Source organism: Littorina saxatilis, linkage group LG2, assembly GCF_037325665.1.
Source record: "Littorina saxatilis isolate snail1 linkage group LG2, US_GU_Lsax_2.0, whole genome shotgun sequence".
Classification (NCBI taxonomy): Eukaryota; Metazoa; Mollusca; class Gastropoda; order Littorinimorpha; family Littorinidae; genus Littorina; species Littorina saxatilis.
This window is the reverse complement of record NC_090246.1, coordinates 13623565-13645870: the sequence shown is the minus strand read 5'-3', so window position 1 is coordinate 13645870 and position 22306 is coordinate 13623565. Positions and strand designations below refer to the sequence as shown.

The 22306-nt window shown below is 43.0% G+C and overlaps 1 protein-coding gene across 4 annotated transcripts in view; it reads left to right on the top strand.

Moving 5' to 3' along the window:
* The first annotated feature begins 4248 nt into the window (after window positions 1-4248).
* The window catches only part of LOC138958243 (vacuolar protein sorting-associated protein 8 homolog), a 63587-nt gene continuing 45529 nt past the window's right edge, over window positions 4249-22306 (top strand). For 3 of the 4 annotated variants that reach the window (XM_070329353.1, XM_070329354.1, XM_070329351.1), the window contains exons 1-14: window positions 4249-4389; window positions 5963-6043; window positions 6479-6606; window positions 6859-6943; window positions 7335-7367; window positions 7714-7768; window positions 8231-8355; window positions 12864-12950; window positions 14071-14138; window positions 14657-14707; window positions 15180-15339; window positions 18787-18990; window positions 20437-20520; window positions 22040-22126. In XM_070329353.1, the coding sequence (XP_070185454.1) occupies window positions 4306-4389; window positions 5963-6043; window positions 6479-6606; window positions 6859-6943; window positions 7335-7367; window positions 7714-7768; window positions 8231-8355; window positions 12864-12950; window positions 14071-14138; window positions 14657-14707; window positions 15180-15339; window positions 18787-18990; window positions 20437-20520; window positions 22040-22126 (1332 nt within the window). In that variant the 5' untranslated portion in view covers window positions 4249-4305. The remainder of the gene's footprint in view (window positions 4390-5962; window positions 6044-6478; window positions 6607-6858; window positions 6944-7334; window positions 7368-7713; window positions 7769-8230; window positions 8356-12863; window positions 12951-14070; window positions 14139-14656; window positions 14708-15179; window positions 15340-18786; window positions 18991-20436; window positions 20521-22039; window positions 22127-22306) is intronic. The other variant, XM_070329355.1, reaches the window with a different exon arrangement.

The window sequence follows — 22306 nt, the reverse complement described above, 5'->3', positions numbered from 1 at the left end:
GGCGAAGAAGTCCCCTGGCCCAGACGGCATCACCAACGAGATGCTAACCCACCTTGGTAGTGCAGCAGAGAACAAGCTACTCGAGGTCTTCAACAGCAGCTGGCAAGAAGGATCGCTACCACAACTCTGGCGAGAAGCGATCATGATCCCCATCTTAAAAAAAGGGAAGGATCCAAAGAAGGCCACCAGCTATCGCCCAATCAGCCTCACCAGCTGTGTTGTGAAGACCCTGGAGAGAATTGTGAACGAGCGCCTCAGGTGGTACCTGGAATCCAGGAACCTCCTCGCCCCTGAACAAGCTGGATTCCGACAGTTCCGCAGCACTGAAGATCAGGTCACTTACCTGGCGCAAGAAGTTGAAGATGCCTTTCAGGAACAGAAGCTGGTCTTCGTCACCTGGATAGATCTTCAGAAGGCCTTTGACAAGGTCTGGAAAGATGGACTCCTTGTAAAACTGCTGAGGAAAGGCGTGTCCAGCAACATGTACCAGTGGATTCGCTCCTACCTCTATAACCGCAGGGCAAGAGTTAACGTCGACCAGACCAAAAGCAAGAAGTTCCTCCTTCGTCATGGCGTCCCTCAGGGCGGAGTCCTCTCCCCCACACTCTTCCTTCTCTTCGTCGACGATCTGGTGTCTGAGATGCCCAAGGGGATCAAAGCTGCTCTCTACGCAGACGACCTTGTGATCTGGTGCAAGGAGGAGCACGCAAGTACTGCCACCTACAGAATGCAGCAAGCGGCAGATAGGCTGAACGCATGGGCAGAAGATTGGTGCGTCTCCATCAACAAGGAGAAATCCTCCACCACCCTATTCACACTGTCGCCAAAGCAGAAAGCCGGAACCATTAGGCTTGGTGGAACTCCTCTGAGAGAGGATGAAGAAGCAACGTACCTTGGTGTCACCTTTGATAGACAGCAGACCTGGAAACCACACATTGCACAGGTAGAGACGAAGGCCCGGCGCAAGCTAGCCATACTCAGGAAGCTGGTAGGTACCACCTGGGGAGCGAACGAGAAGATACTGAAGACAGTATACCAGGGAACAATCAGACCCCACCTCGAGTACGGCTCCACAGCGTGGTCAACCTCAGCCAAGACAAACCTGCAGACCCTCGACCGTGTGCAAAACCAGGCCCTCCGACTCATCACTGGTGCAATGAAATCCACGCCCATCAAGGAAATGGAGAAGCTTACCACCATCCAACCCCTCTGTCAGAGAAGAGAAGCCAAGACTATGGTACAGCTAGCCGAGAAGCTCAAGTGCCTACCCGACCACCCCATGAAGCACAGACTGAGCAACCTCACCAAGAACCGGCTCAAACGGAGCAGTTTTGTACACGAGAGCAAGAGACTTTCTCGACAGTACAGGGAAGTCCTCCCACAGAACACTCTACCTCTGACTCAAGAAGAAGAGGAAACCCCCAAGGCAACAGAGAAACCAGGCATCCAGATCTGCACCAGTGTTCCACATGTTACCTCAGGAGAAGATCAGAATGACACAGCTCGACAGGCACTCACCTTAGCCCTGATCGACGAACAGTACCCAAAAGAGGCGTGGATCCATGTATACACCGATGGATCAGCAACTAACGCCGTGCTCAATGGAGGTGCTGGCATTCTGATCCAGTCCCCTGGGGGACACACAGCTACATCCAGCGTTGCCACTGGCAAACACTGCACAAACTATAAAGCAGAAGCAGAAGCTCTCATGCAGGCCGCCTCTTTGGTTCAGGACTCCGCAGACCCTTGCTACCAAGTTGTCTTCCTCTCGGACGCCCTCTCAGTCCTTCAGGCCCTAGAGAACGACAAACTCCCACAGCTGGCCAAAACATTACAGATGGTCAGACAAACGAGAAGAGTTGTCCTCCAGTGGATACCAGCACACTGTGGGATACCAGGAAATGAAAGGGCAGATGAGCTGGCGAAAGAAGGAGCCGTGGAAGACCAACCTGAAAACAGTGTCAGCTTTAGTGAGCAGAAGACAATCATCAAGGCATTGATGAGGCCAAGGACAAACAGAGATGACTACCACACATTGTCCAGAGAGCAGCAAGTCAATCTCATCAGGCTGCGTACTGGCCACAACAGGCTCAATGCTCACATGAACCAAAAGTTCAAGCTGGCGCCATCACCAACCTGTGCCTGCGGTCAAGAAGACCAAACAGTGGAACACATCTTACATCTTACACACACACACACACACACACACACACACACACATACACACACACACACACACACACACACACACACACACACACACACACACACACACACACACACACACAGTATGCACATACACACAACACACTTAGTCGTTAGAGAGGTGTTTTCGGAGCTGTACGTCTTTTAAGCATGTCTTGAATTGGACGAAGTCGACTTCATGTAGCTCACTTCGCGAAGCTTCCGGAACGAGAATTCGTCCCTTAAAGGCACACTCAGCTTCCCGTAAACCATCACAGACACTGTCAGGCACACAGTACAAACACCCTTTCGTTTAACCTTTTCAAATGATTTTTTGTTATTTTCTTTCTTTTTCCATAAACATCTAAACAACAATCTATTAACTTTTGTTAATACTTTATCAGGGATTACAATTGCCTGCATATAATAAACAAATTGGGAAATCAAAAACGTTTTCGAAGGAAATTGGTGGTGAAATTTAATAGATTTCACCCCAAAATTCGATTTCTTCGAAAACGTGCACCGAGTGGTTACGTCCCTTGAATGAGAAGGGAAGGATTTTAGGATAAAGCAAATGTCCAAGTTTAAATAAAAAAAATGTTGGTTGAACGAATGTGATCCAATGAATGTAAAGTACCTAAGCTCGATCATCCGTACTATGGAAGGAAGGGGGGCTTTTCAGTGTGTAGTTTATACAAGATCAACGAGGCCGCAGGGGAAATCTGAACGCACTACAAGGGCTGGAGTTTACCCCTGAGAACAAGTAAAATCGAAATAGGACGTCCCTCTGCCAATTGACGTGCCTGAAGAAAAGTGGCAAAGAGCAAAATTAACATTAAATGGTAGATATTGGATATTTGACCTCGATGATAAATCAGTGTATTTTTTTCTTTCTCTTCAATTTGACTAATTTATTCAGTGGCCAGCGAGTCTTGTGCAAAAGTCTGATACCCCATATTCGAGTTTCATACATTGTTTTATCAATTAATCGTTGTTTCGTCCTACCTTCCTTCTTCTTTCTCTCCTTGGAATCCTTTAACTTACATACTGAATACTTTTTTTTATGAGTATCCGGTCATTTTCATGATTTACGTTTGACTGAACACAAAGCCGCATGTTGAGTGTCAAAATGGGGTGGGGTGGAGGCAGAAGAAGCATCACAGTTCGAAATTTAGTGCGTCATAGTTTTACAAAGGTTAAAGGAATGCATACCTTACCTTGGATGTAACGAAGTTTTAGAAGTTTCTTATCACTGACTTTTACACGTCATTTCATGAAGTTTGTTCGTGTTTCCAGGGCCGGACCCAGGGGGGGGGGGGGGGGGGGGGGGGGGGTCCAGGGGTTCCGGAACCCCACCCCTGGAAAAAGCATGTACCTTGCTTTGAGCGTTTTTTGTTTTTTTTTAAATAAATTTTGTGTGTGTCTCTAACAAATTTTATTCAATGTGAAATCCGATGAGAAAAAGGTACCCCCCCCCCCCCCCCCCCCCCCCCCCCCCCCCCCCCCCCCACCAAAACAATGCTGCTCTTAACCCTCAAAACAAGGCCCAGAATGCACCAGATTGCACAGATTTTAACCGTTTTTCAAAAATTTTCCGGGGGAGCATGCCCCCGGACCCAGGCGCGCGCTTGTGGCTTCGCCACTTTGCTGATTTGCCCCCCCCCCCCCAAAAGGAGGAACCCCCCCCCCCCCCCCCCTTACAACTCATTTGGTCCGGCCCTGTGTTTCCGCATGCGTTTGAAAAGTTGATTCAAAGTTGATGTTTTTTTCCTCCAATTTAACAGTAAAGTAACTGTGTTTTGTGTTTTGAATTGTTTTTCTGTCAGTCTCTTCTTCAGGTGTAATTTTTGATTTTTTTTACACACCCACTCTTAAATTGATTTTCTCATCACTGACCGACTGTTTTACAAAGGGTACACTCCAGCCTAACCTCACACATAATACACATTTTCATCTCTTTGTGTTTCCTCCGTTATTTGTACTCCGCACCCTAATTCCCAATCATTTGTTTCATTTTCCACTTATTCAGCTTACAAATCTTGACATTTTCCTACAAGCTCACAAATCAAGCTCGCCCGGCGCCAATGCAAGGGAGCGAACTGTCAATGCACTTCCGTGTTCATGATGGAGGAGGGGCCAGATTCACAAGGCGACTCGGCTTCTTCATCCAGCGCTAGCAAACCTCCCAGCTTCGATATTAACCAGGTAAGCTCATCATTCTGTTTGTTTTACCTCTACTCTCGAATGTGCAAGATGAGGAGTTTGGGAACGAGCTTTCTCGGCAAAAAACGGTTGCTCGAACGACCGCAAACTTGTGCCTTCTTTCAGTTTCATTATCATAACCGATATTGAAGGAGTAGGACTAGGAGTAGGAGTAAGTCTATCGATGTATGGTCGTTTTCTGACGATCAGCCTCACATATAAAACTCCATATGTATTGCAATGTTACAGTGTACATTATGTAATGCTGATTGTTCAATAAAGCTGATCACAGTTAAGTGTTGCAACTTCCAGTTCCACCAGACGTAATGATCATACAACTACAAGAGACCCGATGTTTGTAATACATGTCTAAAAAGGGGGTAGGCCTTTCTGGGTGGATTCCACTGAACCTGTAAATATAACTTTCACACTGATGCATGTACAAGTATTTGCATGGTAACTAACAGGTTTCATGGGCAAACACATGTGCAAGTATGCACATGTTGAATTGCACAACAGGTTGCACAATATACCCAGTTGCAGATCTGTTTTAGTTTTAGTTTTAATTGAATCCTGTGAATTTCGAACACTTGTTCCCCACTCTTGTTTATCTGATGGGCTTCTACTCAGATGTGACAGTCAGCCATAATGTAATGATGTTGAAGAGGTATAGCAGCATAAACTGCATTGCCTAGTAATGAGTCCCTCGATCATTTTATTTAGTGGAGAATTGTGAATGCAGAACTTAATCTTAAAGATGCAGTTATATGGAGCTAGATTGATTGTTGTTTACTATGGAACCAGTAGTCTGGATCTAAACAGCCCTGCTTGTAACTTATTTTATGCATAATTACTATCAGTATTAGACTATCCTAGATAGTGAGAGTTTGGCTGTGTTCGCCTTAAAAACGGCTCATACATTTTATGTGGTTTGGGCAGATATTAAGGGTGATCATGTGGGCATCTAAGGTATTGTGTACACGAACCGAAGTTATTCACTTATTGTGCAGGGGCTCACATCCACGTCGGACATCGGACATACACGGATATTTTTTCCAAATGTCCTATAGTTTTTTCATGCAAGAGTACATAATTGTCCTATTGTTTTTGTCACAAAGTGGTCATTGTCCGATTATGCTTTCATTTGATCTGGAAATTGTCAGTACTTTCCAATTTACAGCACTGCAGTTTGATTTGCTACGTGTCTCTCCAAGCAGACAAACCATGCTGTTAGTGTACGTTTTGTTGCGAGAAAAAAAAGGTCCTATTCATTTTGTTTTTGTTCGGGACAAATGTCCTATCGATTTTGCATTGTCCAGGACATTTGTCCTATGCCATCTCTCATGGATGTGAGCCCCTGATTGTGTTTTGTTTTTGTTGTTTTTTAAGAGAAAAAAGTGATGTTCTTTTTAATTGTTGTTTTCAGTGCATTGATGTATGCAGGTAAAATATATCATCAGCAGTCAGAATTTTTTAAACTTGTGCAAAAGTGAGATGGCACTACTGTGTGTCACAGTGTCTGTGTTTATGTGCATGTATAAACTGTGTTCTCAACAATGACAACAATTCATTTCAGTTGGATACCAGTCTTGACGAAGCTGAGTTTGATATCCCCACTGTTGAAAAACCACCAACACTAGAGAGTATTTTGAATGAGGTGAGTCTGAATCAGTTCAGTGCAGATGTTTGCTTGTGGATAGTTTGATAACTTAGTTTACTGTCAGCATAAGCTTTTGCTTTATATGATGTTTGTGCAATTTGTTTGGTAGCTGCTCTTTAAATACAAGCGCAGCATTAAAGTCAGATATTCTATAGAAGTGTAAAAATCAGGAAAAAGAGTCTGATAGTTTCTTTTTGTAAACTTTCATTCAAAGAGTTTAATACTTTAAAAGCAGATGTCAGAACCATAGGGATGCAGCACAAAATGCTGGATAAATTGGAGGATAAAAGAACTTGAAAGAGTCACGGTCAGAACTTGAACCAGAAAGTGGCTTTGAATGCACTTTTTTTTCAAAACCAAAACAAAGTTAATAGAAATTAACTTAAAAGTTAAATGACAAAGTGGATGGTTATGCTTTCTGCGTTTTGTTAGCCGGATGATGGCCTTGAAGAAGAAGAGTTGCCATTGGCAACGGCGGCTGTGCATCTGCTCAAAGCAGACTCTGGAGAATCTTCATCCATTTCCAGCGTGGAGAGCATGGAAACTCGCAGGAGGGAGAGGTTGGTCTGTTATAGCGACTATATGTCTGTGTCTGTGTGTCTCAGTGGGTGGGTGTTTCTGTGTGTGTGTGTGTGCGCAGGGTAGCTTAAGTATGTGTGTGTGTCTTGTGTGAAAAACCATCACCAGTGGTGTGTTTATAAAAATTGTTTTGCTTTGATCGAGTTACACAAGTTTACAGTCACACTTCCGTTCTGTAGCTATTGTGTGTGTGTAGACTTGAAGGGACTTGTAAAACTATTGAAAAATTTCAGACTGCGAATTCCCAAAACCATCCATGGATCAGTCCTGAAACCAAGCAAGCTGAAGAGTGTGTCAGCCCAGGTCTTGTCTGCTGCTGTGAGTATATATAGCCACAATTTGCAAGCCTAGGTGCATATTATTTGATGGAGATTTTAAGTTAGCATGAATCATAGACTTAGACAACTTTATTATCTCAACCGAGAAATTTGTTTGTGGTGTATATGACAACAAACATACAACATGATATAGAACAAGTTAAACATAAAACATTAAACTTTCAAAATATCTTTTTTTTTACGATGCGTCGATGGTTGTGTGAGCATTTTCTTGGAATTGATAAAAAAAGAAGTTCAACACAAAAAGATCAAGTTCAAGTTGAACAGAGTCAGGGTGTGTGTGCAATAATGTACGCAGGTTCATGTGTACAGTTTTTATCGCAATGGTTTTGTATCTATTTTGTAAATTGGTTTTCGTTGTCTGTTTTCAGGATCGAGTGGATGCTGGAATGCCAACAGCTATTGTAAGTTAAATAAAGTAGTCTATTCTTGTACATGTACATGTATTACAGTCTAAGCTAGAGTGTGTGTGTGTGTGTGTGTGTGTGTTTTAACTGTCTAGATGTGTGTGTATGTACAATGGATCTGTTTCAGTTTGAAAAACAAGAAAGTTTTATAGTAATTTGAACATTTAAATTGTGACAAAACAAGACTGAATTCACAAAAATTAAACGTTCCAATAACTAACCTTTCTTGTTTTTGTATTCTGGATTTTGGAACATTAGCAGTCTATCTGTTTTTGTTTCAGTTTGTTTCTATGAGACCTAGTTCTCATCAAGGAATAATTTTATTTTATTTTTGTCCTACCAGGCTGTCTCATCATTGATAGCAATTGGAACGTCACATGGACTGGTCCTTGTGTTTGGTATGTACAATTTTTGCTTTCAGTGTTTGCTGTCTGAACTGTCGGTTTAAATGCTTTTGAAAGTTTTGTTTTGTTGTTGCTTTGGCCTACCAGAATCACTCAAAAGTTGGTGCATAGACATCTTTAATTAGGTACCACCTGCTTCTCAGTGTGCCCTGTGGACTGGCTCTCTTGAAAGTTGTGTGGTCAAAGTAATGAAGAATCGAACAATTATTTTGTAATAAAAATAATATCGCCCCTTTCACCAGAGCTCACGGCGATGTACAATAGCAAACTCCACACACAGACACACACTGTCACACACACACACACACACACACACACACACACACACATACACCCACCACACACACACACACTTAAATACTGTTCATAGGTGAATGATCCTGTGTCTAGGATTTCATGTCATTTCCTCTCTGCTTGACGTTGAAATAAAATATCCTGTCATATCGTGTGCATTAGACGCCAAACAGGTGTTGAAGTGGTGTCTGGGCAGTACAGCGGTGGGGGCACAGTACGGGGCGGTGTCAGCTCTCAGCTTCAACCGGGACTGTTCCCGTCTTCTCTGTGGTTTTGCCAAGGGACAGGTCAGTGGATTTCCAGATTTAAAATTTAAGTACAAATCCCATTTGCCTTTCCATATACAGTGGTACCTCCCTATACCACCCCTCTCTTTTACGGGTCCCTCAATAATACGACCGACTTTTCTCTGACGGATTTTTTCTTCTTCTTTGTCTTAGTATTTTGTCACCTCCATATTACGTCCCCCTCTCTAATACGACATACGACCGTCCATACGTGGACTTATAACGACTTTTCCCAAAATTATCACGGGGTTGATTTACTCTGACTTATATCTCCAGTCGAGTGAGTAAGCGATACGGACACAAACACGTGCTGAAATCCTGTTCGTGTACATCACTTCGGCACGCTAACGGCTGAAGCCATGGTTTTTCGTTTCTATTTCAGGTCATTAAATAGATCCCTGCGCCTTGAGTCCGAGTCTGGAGATACGCGCGCGATATAAGACTTCATATAACATTACTTTATTTTGAATAGATAAAGGTCATTCGCCAGATGTCTGCTTCATTTTGCAAAGAACTGTGCAGGAACTCCTACCTTTTAAACACGCAAAGTTACAGAAACGTTATGAAAGCAATCCGATCATCGAACCAAAACCGAAAGTTGTGGTGACGTCATGTCATTTTGCGATGTATGTATGCAAAGCGTGTGTAACATTTTCGGTCTAGCTAACAATGGCGGCCGACATCGGATGAACATGGGTTTTGAAATCTGGAACTGTTCTTGGTTTTCCCCGATCCGTGACGTATGACGCGATATACAACCACGCGTTCGTTTGAATCAATAAATTCTTCTCAGAATCCTGTCAGTGAAGTTTGAAGGTGAGTAGTGGAGTACGTGTCCTAAATTACTCAACTCTGTGGACACTGAGTCCGTAGTGCAGTTGTCCCCAAGTTGAATGAGTGAGTCAAGTTTCATCGTGAAAACTGACGCTTTTGGCTACAATTTTACATCAGTTTCAACACACTGCCGCGGTTCTTATTCGTTTTGTTCCTTGTGTTTGGGACACTTTTCTTTGTTTTCAACCAAATCGTTGCTCGGGTATCGTATGACTATGATTAGTAGCTGGTATTGACATCGATGTGCATGTTTTGGGACCGCATGCTTTCGTTCGACCTCAGTTTGTTTATTTCAAACCTTAACCCACGAGTAGTTACGGGGCTTGATTAAACAAGCAAGAAAACTGTGTGGGTAACTAATTGAATTAAAAAACAGGATACCATAATCGTTAAAGGAAAGAATAAGCTTACTTTGTGGGCGGAATCAATCAAAACGCCAATGTCATTCCGGATCATTGACGGACCCGGACATAACAAAACCATCCTCCATAATACGACCCCTCCATAATACGACCAAATTTCGGTTACATGTACAAAGTCGTTATAGAGAGGTACCACTGCACCAGGCAATCCAAATCTTCACCTTGCTTTCAAGGATTTCAGCGAAGGCAAAATATTATTTTTTAGATTACCGTAAAAGTCGACCTATAAGCCGCGACTTTTTTTTCCTAAATGGACCCCTGCGGCTTATAAGGCGGTGCGGCTTATGAATGACTTTTTCTGAATCAGTGGCGTGTATCCGACTTCGCTCATTGACCTAGTTTCCGGAAGTTGGATCGCCGCTGTGTAATGGCCTTGAATCAGCTGTGTTTACCTCAATTCACTCACTCACCTTCTTTTCGGAAGTTTGAAGCATGACAATAACTCACACAGTAATGGGTTGGCATACACCGGTTTTGATCGATCACTTCGCATTGCTACTACAGAGAACAGCAACACGCACATCTCCTAAAACAAAGCAACGTACAACTGACCACGATGCCGAAAACACGGAGGCAGGCCTATGATGCAGCCTACAAACTTGCAGCCATAGACTTGGCTGTTGAAAAAGGCAATCGCGCTGCTGCTCAACAAATCGGCGTCAATGAAAGCATGATTAGGCGTTGGCGAAAGCAACGAGGCGAACTTGTGAAATGCAAGAAATCCACAAAAGCATTCCGTGGTTGCAAGGCACGCTGGCCACAATTAGAAAACGAAATGGAGGACTGGGTGAACACACAACGTGCGGATGGTCGCAGTGTTTCAACTGTTCAGCTTCGTCTGAAAGCACGCACCATTGCAACACGTCTGAAGATAGACGACTTCAAAGGCGGTCAATCTTGGTGTTGCCGATTTTTGAGGCGCAAAGGTCTGTCACTGCGTGCACGTACAACTTTGTGCCAACAGCTGCCGCCAGACTTCCAGGAGAAAATGATGTCATTTCGAAACTACGCACAAGAGCAGGTAGCTGAGAATCTGATTGGCCCACAGAACATCATAAATATGGATGAGGTTCCGTTGACCTTTGACCTTCCATTGACACGCACAGTAAACAAAAAGGGCGAGTCTTCTGTGGCACTGAAAACAACGGGACATGAAAAAACACACTTCACCTGTGTTTTGTCGTGCACGGCTTCGGGTGAAAAGCTTCCGCCGATGGTGATTTTCAAGCGAATCACAATGCCGAAAGAAAAGTTTCCGAGGGGGATCGTCGTGCAGGTTAACAAGAAGGGGTGGATGGATGAGAAGATGATGGACACCTGGCTGACAGAATGCTATGGGAAAAGGCCAGGGGGTTTCTTCCGTCGCACTAAAGCTCTGTTAGTCATGGACAGCATGCGTGCACACATCACTGAGAATGTCAAAAAGTCAGTCACTGCCACCAACTCCATCATCGCTATCATCCCGGGTGGCACAACAAAGTACCTGCAACCCCTCGATATCAGTGTGAACCGGCCCTTCAAAGTGGTGATGAGGGATGAGTGGGAGAGGTGGATGGTGGATGGCGAGAAATCATTCACAAAGACTGGCCGCATGCGTAGAGCAACCTTTGCAGATGTGTGCCAGTGGGTCCTGAAAGCTTGGGATGCTGTCAAAAAGTCAACGATCATCAACGGCTTCAGAAAGGCTGAGATCATCACTGGAGCAGACGACGCGACAGACAACACGACAGCCACTGACAGTGAGGCCGAGAGTGACACTTCCGGTGACTCTGTGCCAGAAGCCATTCTGAACTTGTTCATCTCCGACACTGAGGAGTCGGACTTCAGCGGATTTTCAGCATCAGATGTTGAGTGATTTACAGAACTAACTACAGGTGTTGTGTGCAGGACGAGAGGACAGTTTGATAGTCCAGAGTTCTGTGAATCACTCAACATCTGATGCTGAAAGTAAAGTGCAAAACTGACAAGTTAGCCGGTTCGTTTTTGTGTGTGTGTGTGTTTTTTTTTTGTTGACTTTCGATGTTTCTTGACTTGAACTTTGCTTCTAGGCGCGGCTTGTATGCCGGAGCGGCTTGTGTATGGATTTTTCTGTGTTTTTTTTAAAAATCGGGGGGTGCGGCTTATACCCAGGTGCGTCTTATAGGTCGACTTTTACGGTAGTGTTTTTCTTTACATTAATAATTTATCTTTCACCAGAGAGGGTTACATTCATATTTACAACATACATCAACTTGAGCTTGTGGACCCCCGGCGTTGTTTATTTCCTTGAAACTCATTCTTCCTTGAATGGATTGCCTGATATACATTGTATTTGTCTGCCAAATCAAATATTTTATTGCTGTTAAGAGCCCGCTTGTAAGCTTAACTTGTGGTGCTCCATTTATTTCATTGATTGTATGCGGCATTGTTATTTGGTTTAAGCGTGTTTTATTCAATTTTCTCATACACACGTTTCAAACAATAACAACATTAAGAACGTTAACAAGCAGATTGCTTATGGACACGGCATTGTTATTTGCAGTTATCTGAATAAAATTGTTGAATTAAACCAGTTTACTTTATTGCCTCCAAGTGAACCACTTCCTGGCATGGTGTCAGACGAAAAAAAGCTTTTGAGATTCTTGTGGGTTTTTGTTTTGTTTTCTTAATATCTTTTTATTTACAAAGACATCTTGGCACTTATATTGATGAAATTCATATAAATGATTCTTGCAGGTCTCTGATTGTTGAACGGTAGTGTTTCAGAGTTGGCTTGAATGGTATGGTGCCAAAGATAACAAAGTGTATTTTTTTGTTATTCTTTTGACAATCCTGCAAGCATACTTTTGACTGAATTAATACATTGTGTTTTCATTGTCTTACTTGGCATGCACACAATAAAGGAACAAATAATTGGCTGAAACATTAGGTCGGTTTTCTTCCTCAAAATGTGGGACCTGAACACAGGCAAACTAACAATCACCATCACGCGATGCCAATACCTAAACTTTGCAGTGCCCTTAACGAAAGAGAAAGAAAGGGAAAATGTATGCTAAAACTGAAATATTTTTCAGATAACGATGTGGGACTTGAACACTGGGAGACAGTCGATCACCATCACAGATGTCAGTGTCTAACTTTGCACTGCCCTTAACAAATAGAAACAAAGGAAAAATGTATATTTTTCTGTACAACTCTCGTTTACTCCATTTCACATGTCATATGCATAAAGAGTGATTACTTCCCTTTGGTTACTTGATGTATATTTTTCAGATAACAATGTGGGACTTGAACACGGGCAAACTACTGAGAACCATCACAGATGCTCATCCCCCAGGAACTGCAGTTCTGCATATCAAGGTAGGGAGGTCTTTTTCTGTGAAGTTGATCTAATTGTGACAGGGAGACTACAGTGTCACCCTTCACAGCAGACTCTACAGAGTTGTCTGCCAGCGAAGAGCGCAGGCTATTTATGGTAGCTCGATGTTTCTTTTCACGTCGCTGGCTAGACACCTGTCCATTGTAGAGTTCTGTTTGTGATAGGGTCTGGCTGCTGCTGTCTCCTTGTATGCTCTTGGGAACCTTTGCCTACCCAAAACATTTCTTATAGGGTTATTAAGTTATACAGTGGAACCCCTCACAACGACCCCCCTCTCTAACGACTAGCCCGCCACAACGACCCTTTTTTTTTTTAACCGATGTGTTTCCTTATATAGTTGTCACCAGTGTAGCGACCACCCCGCTCTAACGTCTAAGGACCGACCTAACAGCTTGTGTAACGACTTTGTCAGACAAAGCCAAGACTCTCAGTCAGCGTAACGCATCACTGACAAACCGGTTATAACCAGTTATAACCGTCTCGCGTAAGCAAAGGCACTAATTAACTGCTGAGAGGTGTGATGGTTGGGTGGGCTGAGTAAACATCACAAACCAATCATTGAGAAAACAAACTCACTAGACCAACATACACCGTTCAATTCAGTCAGAATAGACAGTCTTTGGACACAAGAGCAGTGGAGATCGACATGGCGTCTACAAAGAAAAGAAAATATTTAACTCTCGCGATTGCAAAAAGTCTTGATGTTGGAAAATCGCAAATTCAAAGAATTATCTGACCCCTCCCCCTCCCTCTGTAAGGACCCCCCTCCATAAGGACCGATTTTTGTCAACATTTTCAAGGTCGCTAGAGAGGGGTTCCACTGTACTCTAAAAGGCTCAATCCTGTTTGACTGGCTTTGCCTCCAAAGGTTATTCTTGTGCTTCGGGCACTCGGGTACATAGTGTAAATTTCTCTCTGCACAAAGTATCATGTTTTTTTGCAGGGCAGCTTTTGTTACTTGTTCTGTGAGTTTGCTTATTGCTTTTCATCGCACAGTGATAAAAAGCCAAAGCAGGGCTTAACAAATGAATAAAGCTTCCAGGTCGGAACTTGTTTGTAGCTATCTGTGTTTTACTTATATTTCCTTGTCTTCATTTTCAGTTTACAGACAGCTTTGTGTTGGCAGTTTGCAGCGACAGTGGTGGATCAGTCTTTGAATTGGAGTTTAAGTGAGTAGACCCGTCTATCCAGAGTAAAATTGTAAGCTCTAATCAGGATCAGAACTTTGTTGATTTTGAGGGATCTTATAAAGACAGTCTCTCATTTACGTGAAAATGAAAACATAATCTCATAATCTGTGTTGATTTTGAGGAGGTCTGAAATTTTCAGAGAGTTTCTATCTTACGTGAAAACTTGCCTCAATAAAATTGAAAGCAACAGTATCCACTCCCCTACAACCCGACAGAGGTATTTGGGAGCATTGTGGATTGTGTTCTCCAGCCGCCATTAAAACACTGTCCTGTTTTATCCTCAGATGATATGGCATCACTGTTCAGTACAGTGGAACACCCCTTGCAAGACCCCCCAATTTAAGACCCCTGTTTTCTCAGACTTTCTGTTCGTAACCTCTATGAATATACCCCCATTTTAAGACTCCCTCCTTTTTCAGACCTGATTTTCTCAGATATTTGGAAGTCTAAAAAGGTGGGTTTCACTGTATATTGTTTCTTGTTTCACTTGTCAACAGACGGCTGATTGGTGTGAGGTCCTGCGAATCCCAGTGTCTCTTCTCGGGCAGGTAACATTCATTTCTTCAATATTGATCACAATTCTTTGCATTCACTGATGAGTTTATTTCACGAGACAAGACATGTCTGAGGTGATAGTTACTCAGATTCTTTTTACACACACAGACAATCATGCAGGCACAAACACACGCACGTGGGCATGCATGCATGCACACACACACACTTTCACACACACACACACACACACACACACACACACACACACACACACACACACACACACACACACACACACACACACACACACACACACACACACACTCTCTCTCTCTCACTCACACACCACAGATGCATGCACGCATCCTCATAACCAAATCTGCTTCTAAATGTCTGAATAGAGAACATATACATCTAACAGAGAACCATAGAACTGCTACACATGAACTACATCTGCTTATAAATGTCTGCATTGAAAACATATCCATCCAACAGAGCAATGATTGTAGCGTTTCCCTCCTACAGTCGTGGGGAGGTGTGTACCATAGAACCGCTGCACATGAACTACACCATCAAGGACCATCCCATGCAGGACGTTATGGTGCTGGCCATGGCTTCACTCTCCAAGGTTTTGTTGGTCACCTTGCGGCCTCAGCTGAAAGTCATGTTCACACATCCCTTGAAGGTAAATTACAGTGGAACCCCCCTTTGAAGACCCCCTTTTTAAGACTCCCTCCCTTTTAAGACTTTGTCTTTTCGCATTGTTTGTTCATTAGCCCTGTAAATTTACCCCCGTTATAAGGCTCCCTCCATTTTAAGATTTTGTCTTTTCGCATTGTTTGTTCATAAGCCCTGTAAATTTACCCCCGTTATAAGGCTCCCTCCATTTTAAGACTTTGTCTTTTCGCATTGTTTGTTCATAAGCCCTGTAAATTTACCCCCGTTATAAGACTCCCTCCATTTTAAGACTTTGTCTTTTCGCATTGTTTGTTCATAAGCCCTGTAAATTTACCCCCGTTATGAGACTCCCTCCATTTTAAGACTTTGTCTTTTCGCATTGTTTGTTCATAAGCCCTGTAAATTTACCCCCGTTATAAGGCTCCCTCCATTTTAAGACTTTGTCTTTTCGCATTGTTTGTTCATAAGCCCTGTAAATTTACCCCCGTTATAAGGCTCCCTCCATTTTAAGACTTTGTCTTTTCGCATTGTTTGTTCATAAGCCCTGTAAATTTACCCCCGTTATAAGGCTCCCTCCATTTTAAGACTTTGTCTTTTCGCATTGTTTGTTCATAAGCCCTGTAAATTTACCCCCGTTATAAGGCTCCCTCCATTTTAAGACTTTGTCTTTTCGCATTGTTTGTTCATAAGCCCTGTAAATTTACCCCCGTTATAAGGCTCCCTCCATTTTAAGATTTTGTCTTTTCGCATTGTTTGTTCATAAGCCCTGTAAATTTACCCCCGTTATAAGGCTCCCTCCATTTTAAGATTTTGTCTTTTCGCATTGTTTGTTCATAAGCCCTGTAAATTTACCCCCGTTATAAGGCTCCCTCCATTTTAAGATTTTGTCTTTTCGCATTGTTTGTTCATAAGCCCTGTAAATTTACCCCCGTTATAAGGCTCCCTCCATTTTAAGACTTTGTCTTTTCGCATTGTTTGTTCATAAGCCCTGTAAATTTACCCCCGTTATAAGGCTCCCTCCATTTTAAGACTTTGTCTTTTCGCATTGTTTGTTCATAAGCCCTGTAAATTTACCCCCGTTATAAGGCTCCCTCCATTTTAAGACTTTGTCTTTTCGCATTGTTTGTTCATAAGCCCTGTAAATTTACCCCCGTTATAAGACTCCCTCCCTTTTAAGACTTTGTCTTTTCGCACTTTTTGTTCATAAGCCCTGTAAATTTACCCCCGTTATAAGACTCCCTCCCTTTTAAGACTTTGTCTTTTCGCATTGTTTGTTCATAAGCCATGTAAATTTACCCCTGTTATAAGGCTCCCTCCATTTTAAGATTTTTTCTTTTCGCATTGTTTGTTCATAAGCCCTGTAAATTTACCCCCGTTATAAGGCTCCCTCCATTTTAAGACTTTGTCTTTTCGCATTGTTTGTTCATAAGCCCTGTAAATTTACCCCCGTTATAAGACTCCCTCCATTTTAAGACCTGACTTTCTCAGATTTGTGGAGGGGATTCCACTGTATTAACAGAGTTGTGTTCTGATGATCTTCCTTTGCTCCACCTTTCCCCCCTCACTCCCTCTCCTGTTTTTTTCTTGTAATCGTTGACTCTACTGACTGGGGCAAGGTTATTGTCAACAGGGGCGGATCAGTTGCTTTGTAAGAGGGGGTGCACTTTGAATCGAAAGTGAATGTGATGGGCGCAAAGCGCCCGAATTTGCTAGGGGGGTTCGGGGGCATGCCCCCCCGGAAAATGTTTTGGCCCAAAGAAGCAAAATGGTGCCATCTGGTGCCATTTGAACTTAGAAATGGTCATAGAATCAGCTTTCCAATTTATTTTTTTATTTTTATTTTTTGCTGGAGGGGGGGTGCACCTGCACCCTGTGCACCCCCACCCCCCCCCCCCCCCCCTTGTCCGCCCCTGGTCAAGCTGGGTGTAAAGGCCAACTCTGCTTAGTGTAAACAGTTCGCCTCACTGCCTCAGATCTGGTCAGGCTTTTACATGGAATAAAAATGCCCCTCCAATAGACGAGTTGAGAAGATAACTCTGTCGGGTTTGTATGGGTTGTGAAAGTGCCCTTATTTTTCACTCGGACAAACATTGGAGGGGCCAATCACTAGCGAGGGGTGTGTCGGAAACACGTGGACAGGAGCAGGCTGAGTTATTTGTTATTTGTCAGAGTAAAAGCAAGGGTATTTACTCTTTCACAACCCATACAAACGCAACTGAGTCATTTGCAAAAATTGTCTATTGGTCACCTACCAAAAATCAGCACTCGGACTGCATGCTGTGGCGCGTTAGAATTTTTTTATGAACTAATTTTCAACATTTTATTTACAAAATTAATTCTTTAAAAAGAATACCAGTGTGCACAGAGAGCAATCACGCTGTTATTTTATGGTATGTGACCAAGTGGAGGGATGGTCTTATCCCGTGTAACACCCAGGCTGTTACGTGTTGGTATGTGACCAAGTGGAGGGATGGTCTTATCCCGTGTAACACCCAGGCTGTTCATGTTGGGTATGTGACCAAGTGGAGGGATGGTCTTATCCCGTGTAACACCCAGGCTGTTCAGTGTGGGTATGTGACCAAGTGGAGGGATGGTCTTATCCCGTGTAACACCCAGGCTGTTCAGTGTGGGCATGTGACCAAGTGGAGGGATGGTCTTATCCCGTGTAACACCCAGGCTGTTCAGTGTGGGCATGTGACCAAGTGGAGGGATGGTCTTATCCTATGTAACACCCAGGCTGTTCAGTGTTGGCATGTGACCAAGTGGAGGGATGGTCTTATCCCGTGTAACACCCAGGCTGTTCAGTGTGGGTATGTGACCAAGTGGAGGGATGGTCTTATCCCGTGTAACACCCAGGCTGTTCAGTGTGGGTATGTGACCAAGTGGAGGGATGGTATTATCCCGTGTAACACCCAGGCTGTTCAGTGTGGGTATGTGACCAAGTGGAGGGATGGTATTATCCCGTGTAGCACCCAGGCTGTTCAGTGTTGGTATGTGACCAAGTGGAGGGATGGTATTATCCCGTGTAACACCCAGGCTGTTCATTGTTGGTATGTGACCAAGTGGAGGGATGGTCTTATCCCGTGTAACACCCAGGCTGTTCATGTTGGGTATGTGACCAAGTGGAGGGATGGTCTTATCCCGTGTAACACCCAGGCTGTTCATGTTGGGTATGTGACCAAGTGGAGGGATGGTCTTATCCCGTGTAACACCCAGGCTGCTTTGGAATGAGTGCACAAGTGTATGTAGTGGAGACTATATCAGCTTCTTTGGGGGAGCGCCGTAACACTCTCACACTTTATTTCTTTTAATATAAGGTGAACCTTGATTGGAATTTTTCAATGTGCGTTTGTGTGAGTGTCTGGGGGTTGTCATGTTATTGACCTGTATCGTTTGTAACGTATCAGTTGGCCTATTGAATTTTTAATGTGCAGTTGTACTTTCATTTGAACAGGGGGATCCAGCCACTCTCCCCCAGCTGGCCTGGCAGTTTGTGGTCATTCAGGTGTCCGAGCGTGACCGCGTCATTGACCCTGTCCTGGCTTTCGGACGCGACCAGACCGTGTACTTCTACCAGGTCATCTGCAACGGGCCGATGGACATCCGAGCGTCGGGACTTCAGAAAATACAGCTGCCTTACAAACTCCTTGGCATTGCTGTGAGTTGTCAAAAGCTTCTGATGAGGTGTCAAAAGCTTCTGATGAGGTGTGATAAACAAGGGAAGTAAGTGTTCTAAATGACATGTATGCATTTAGAGCGCTTACTTCCCTTGTTTATCAGATCTCGAAACAGCGCTCTGCTTTATTTGTTTAAGATATTCTGACGAGGTGTCTTTGCAATAATGATGTGAAACATTCTTTGAAGGCCTGTTACGTAACATACTTGACTAGCACACAAAAATGTGTTTGTTTGTGTGCTCTGTAAAAACTAGTCTTGATCTAAGGCCTGTGTACGGTCAGGAATAAAAGCTGGTTCTTGTGTATGACTGTGTACGTAAGTGTTAGAGTGCCTTGAAAAAATGTGGAGCATAATATGAGCTCACTCTATTACACATGTCGTATGCATTTAGAGCGCTTACTTCCCTTGTTTATCAGATCTTGACTTGTACAGCCTTGAAGAACTGGTCGAAGTTTAGAGTCATAACATTTACCTATTTGCAAACAAAATTCTGTTTTTGTGAATACAATTTTTAAGTTTGCCTGCAGTGAGTACAGCTGTAGGCATGCATATGCCCTGTGATCTTGATGAAGATTCTTCCTGTGAAATACTGGATCCACAATGTTCTCTCTCTTTCTTTTGTTCTCATTTTCCTTCTGCTGAGAGAATAACGTATATTGATATGAACGAGAGACGTTCATCCTCTGCCTATCTTTTTCATGTGACTTTGAGGATGAAAGTGGCTCATTCAGTCCAATGCTCATTGTTATTCTCTCGAGTGCCAGGAAATCGGTTTCACATAACTCTCTCTTAGGCCAAAAAGAACAATATGTCTGTTTCCGGTAACATCGCCCAAAAAAATAGGGTCAGTCGGTCGGTGGTTTTTTTTGTTTTTTTTTAAACCCCTTTTTCTTACGTTTTGTTAACGTCTTTTTACGTGTTTATTTATTTTTTTAAACGCTTCCCGAGTTTACTTACAATTATTTAGCACATGTTTTTGACCTAGATATATATATATATATATTGAAACTAAATAAAGTATACTTGACTTCATATTTTTTTAACTTTTTTTTTTACGAAAAGCGAAAAAAAACCTTTAGGGTCGGCGCTTAAAAATAGGGTCGGTCGGGTTACCGGAAACAGACATATTTTTCTTTTTGGCCTTACTTTTGTTGCACAGTCGTACTTGCAGGGCTTACGTCCCTTCATTTCTTAGATCTTTCCTTTACTTGGTCCACGTTCATATAGTAAAAACAATAAGGTTATTTATATAGCACAAATCCTAACATAGTTCTAAGCGCCTTACAAAAATAATCATAGAAAAGAAAAAGAAAAAAATCCAAAAAAATCACAAATAAACATATGCTAAGGACACCATGTCTAAGCTTAATTTGCGTAGAGGATGACATGGCAAGCATTTACATAAATGTTGTATTGTGCTTTTCAGTGGATGAACCCTCGCACTCTGGTCTGTCTGGACAAGGCAGAAAAACTTCATATCATGGATGTTAGGTCCGAGGAAGAACTGGAGGTTAGTATGTGTGTGTGTGTGTGTGTGTAAGTGAGTGTGTGTGTGTGTGTGTATTTGTGTGTGTGTGTGTGTGTGTGTTAGTGTGTGTGGGCCTGTCATTCGGAGGGGGAGGAGATGATTGCATTCATGCATGTCTGTTCAGTTAATTGCTGAGCGTTTTGCTAGCCATGCTGTGGTGTTATGATGCTGATAGCTCTTTAATGGTTGATATATTTTCAGTTGTTTTCATTTTTCATGAATTGGGCTGTTTTTGAATGTGTGCAAATGGCGATTTCTTTTCTTTGCTCGTGTGGTTGTGTCAAATCCCTTCCTTTTTCCATTCCCCATTTTCCAACTTGCACAACTCAACTGCATGTGATCCCTGAAGAATTTGTTGCTATATAATAGACTATCTTTGGAAATAACTTCGTCAGGTTAGTATGGGATTGTGAAAGAGGGAATACCCTTGCTTTTCTTCAGACAAATAACTTTTTTTTAACTTTTTTTTCTAATGTGTACAAATTAAACCTACTTGACAGGGAAATAAGTGTGCGACTCGGGCGCTTTCGCTTTCATTGCGTTTTCTGCACTCGTTTTCTTGTTTGTTTTGTGTGGTTGTTTTTTGGACAAAATAAATGTAATAAAAAGTTATAGGGTCGGCCCCTAAAAATAGGGTAGGTCGGGTTACCGTAACCACACCTATTTTTTTTTTAGGCCTAGTGATTGGCCCCTCCAACTTTTGTCCGAGTAAAAAGGAAAGGCATTCACGCTTTCACAACCCATACAAACCTGACAAACTTATTTTCAGAATTCGTCTATTCACCTTTCCACACATTCTGATCATCATCGCTCCACGCTATCGCTTTAGTCCCTCTGACCGGACGCTAAAGTCCTACGCGAATCTATCAAAACAAGAATACAGAATTATCTCCCATTTGTTGTTCGCGAGACGAAAATGATTGCAGATTGGCCGACTTCGACAATGATCTCCGTTCTGTTCTTCACAGTTATGATAAAGACATCGTTCTAAGGTCAAAACAAGTCAACATTTTGGGACTGCTGCCGAAAGGAGACCGTAATATACGGTTGCATCACTGTCAAAAAATCGTCTGCTCCAGCGAGCGCCGAAACCAAACGGTTGATTATCACGTGACACTTTTGCCATATTTAGAGTTGTTTGCACAGTAAATACAGCCGCGAAAAATAGCTCGCTTGAAACTGTCTTACATATCAATTCCTTTGTAATTTAAAAATTACACAACACCATGAAAAATTATTATCGACGATCGCGAATCTGCTTACATCCATAACACATTATGAAAAGATCTAAATATGTAAAAAATCGATTTCCTCGCCAGACAAGGAAAACCAAGGCATCCTGTCAGGGATAGAATGAGCCGAACTCATTTTGACCTGAGGTCAGGATGCTTTCCACAGCGACCACCTGTCTATCACGACCAATGGGCCTGTCCCTTCACGGGTTGTTATAGACAGGTTTAACTGTATGGTGTTTATTTCAGTGTCAATTGTGTATGTGCAGGTGATAGACGTGTCGGAGGCCCAGCTGGTCTACAGTACCAGCATCTTCAAGTCTCTGGCCACTGGGGGCAACGTCAGCCAGGCTCTGGTGAGTTTTCATTCACTTTATTATGCATTGTGTGTGTTTAGGTGTCATCAGCCACATGCACTTATGGCAGAACGGCCAAGATCTTTTACGTGCCACTGTGGTGACACGGGGGTGGGACATGGATACTGTTTCTGAGCCTTTATGTGCCTCTGTGGTGACACAGGGGTGGGACATGAATAC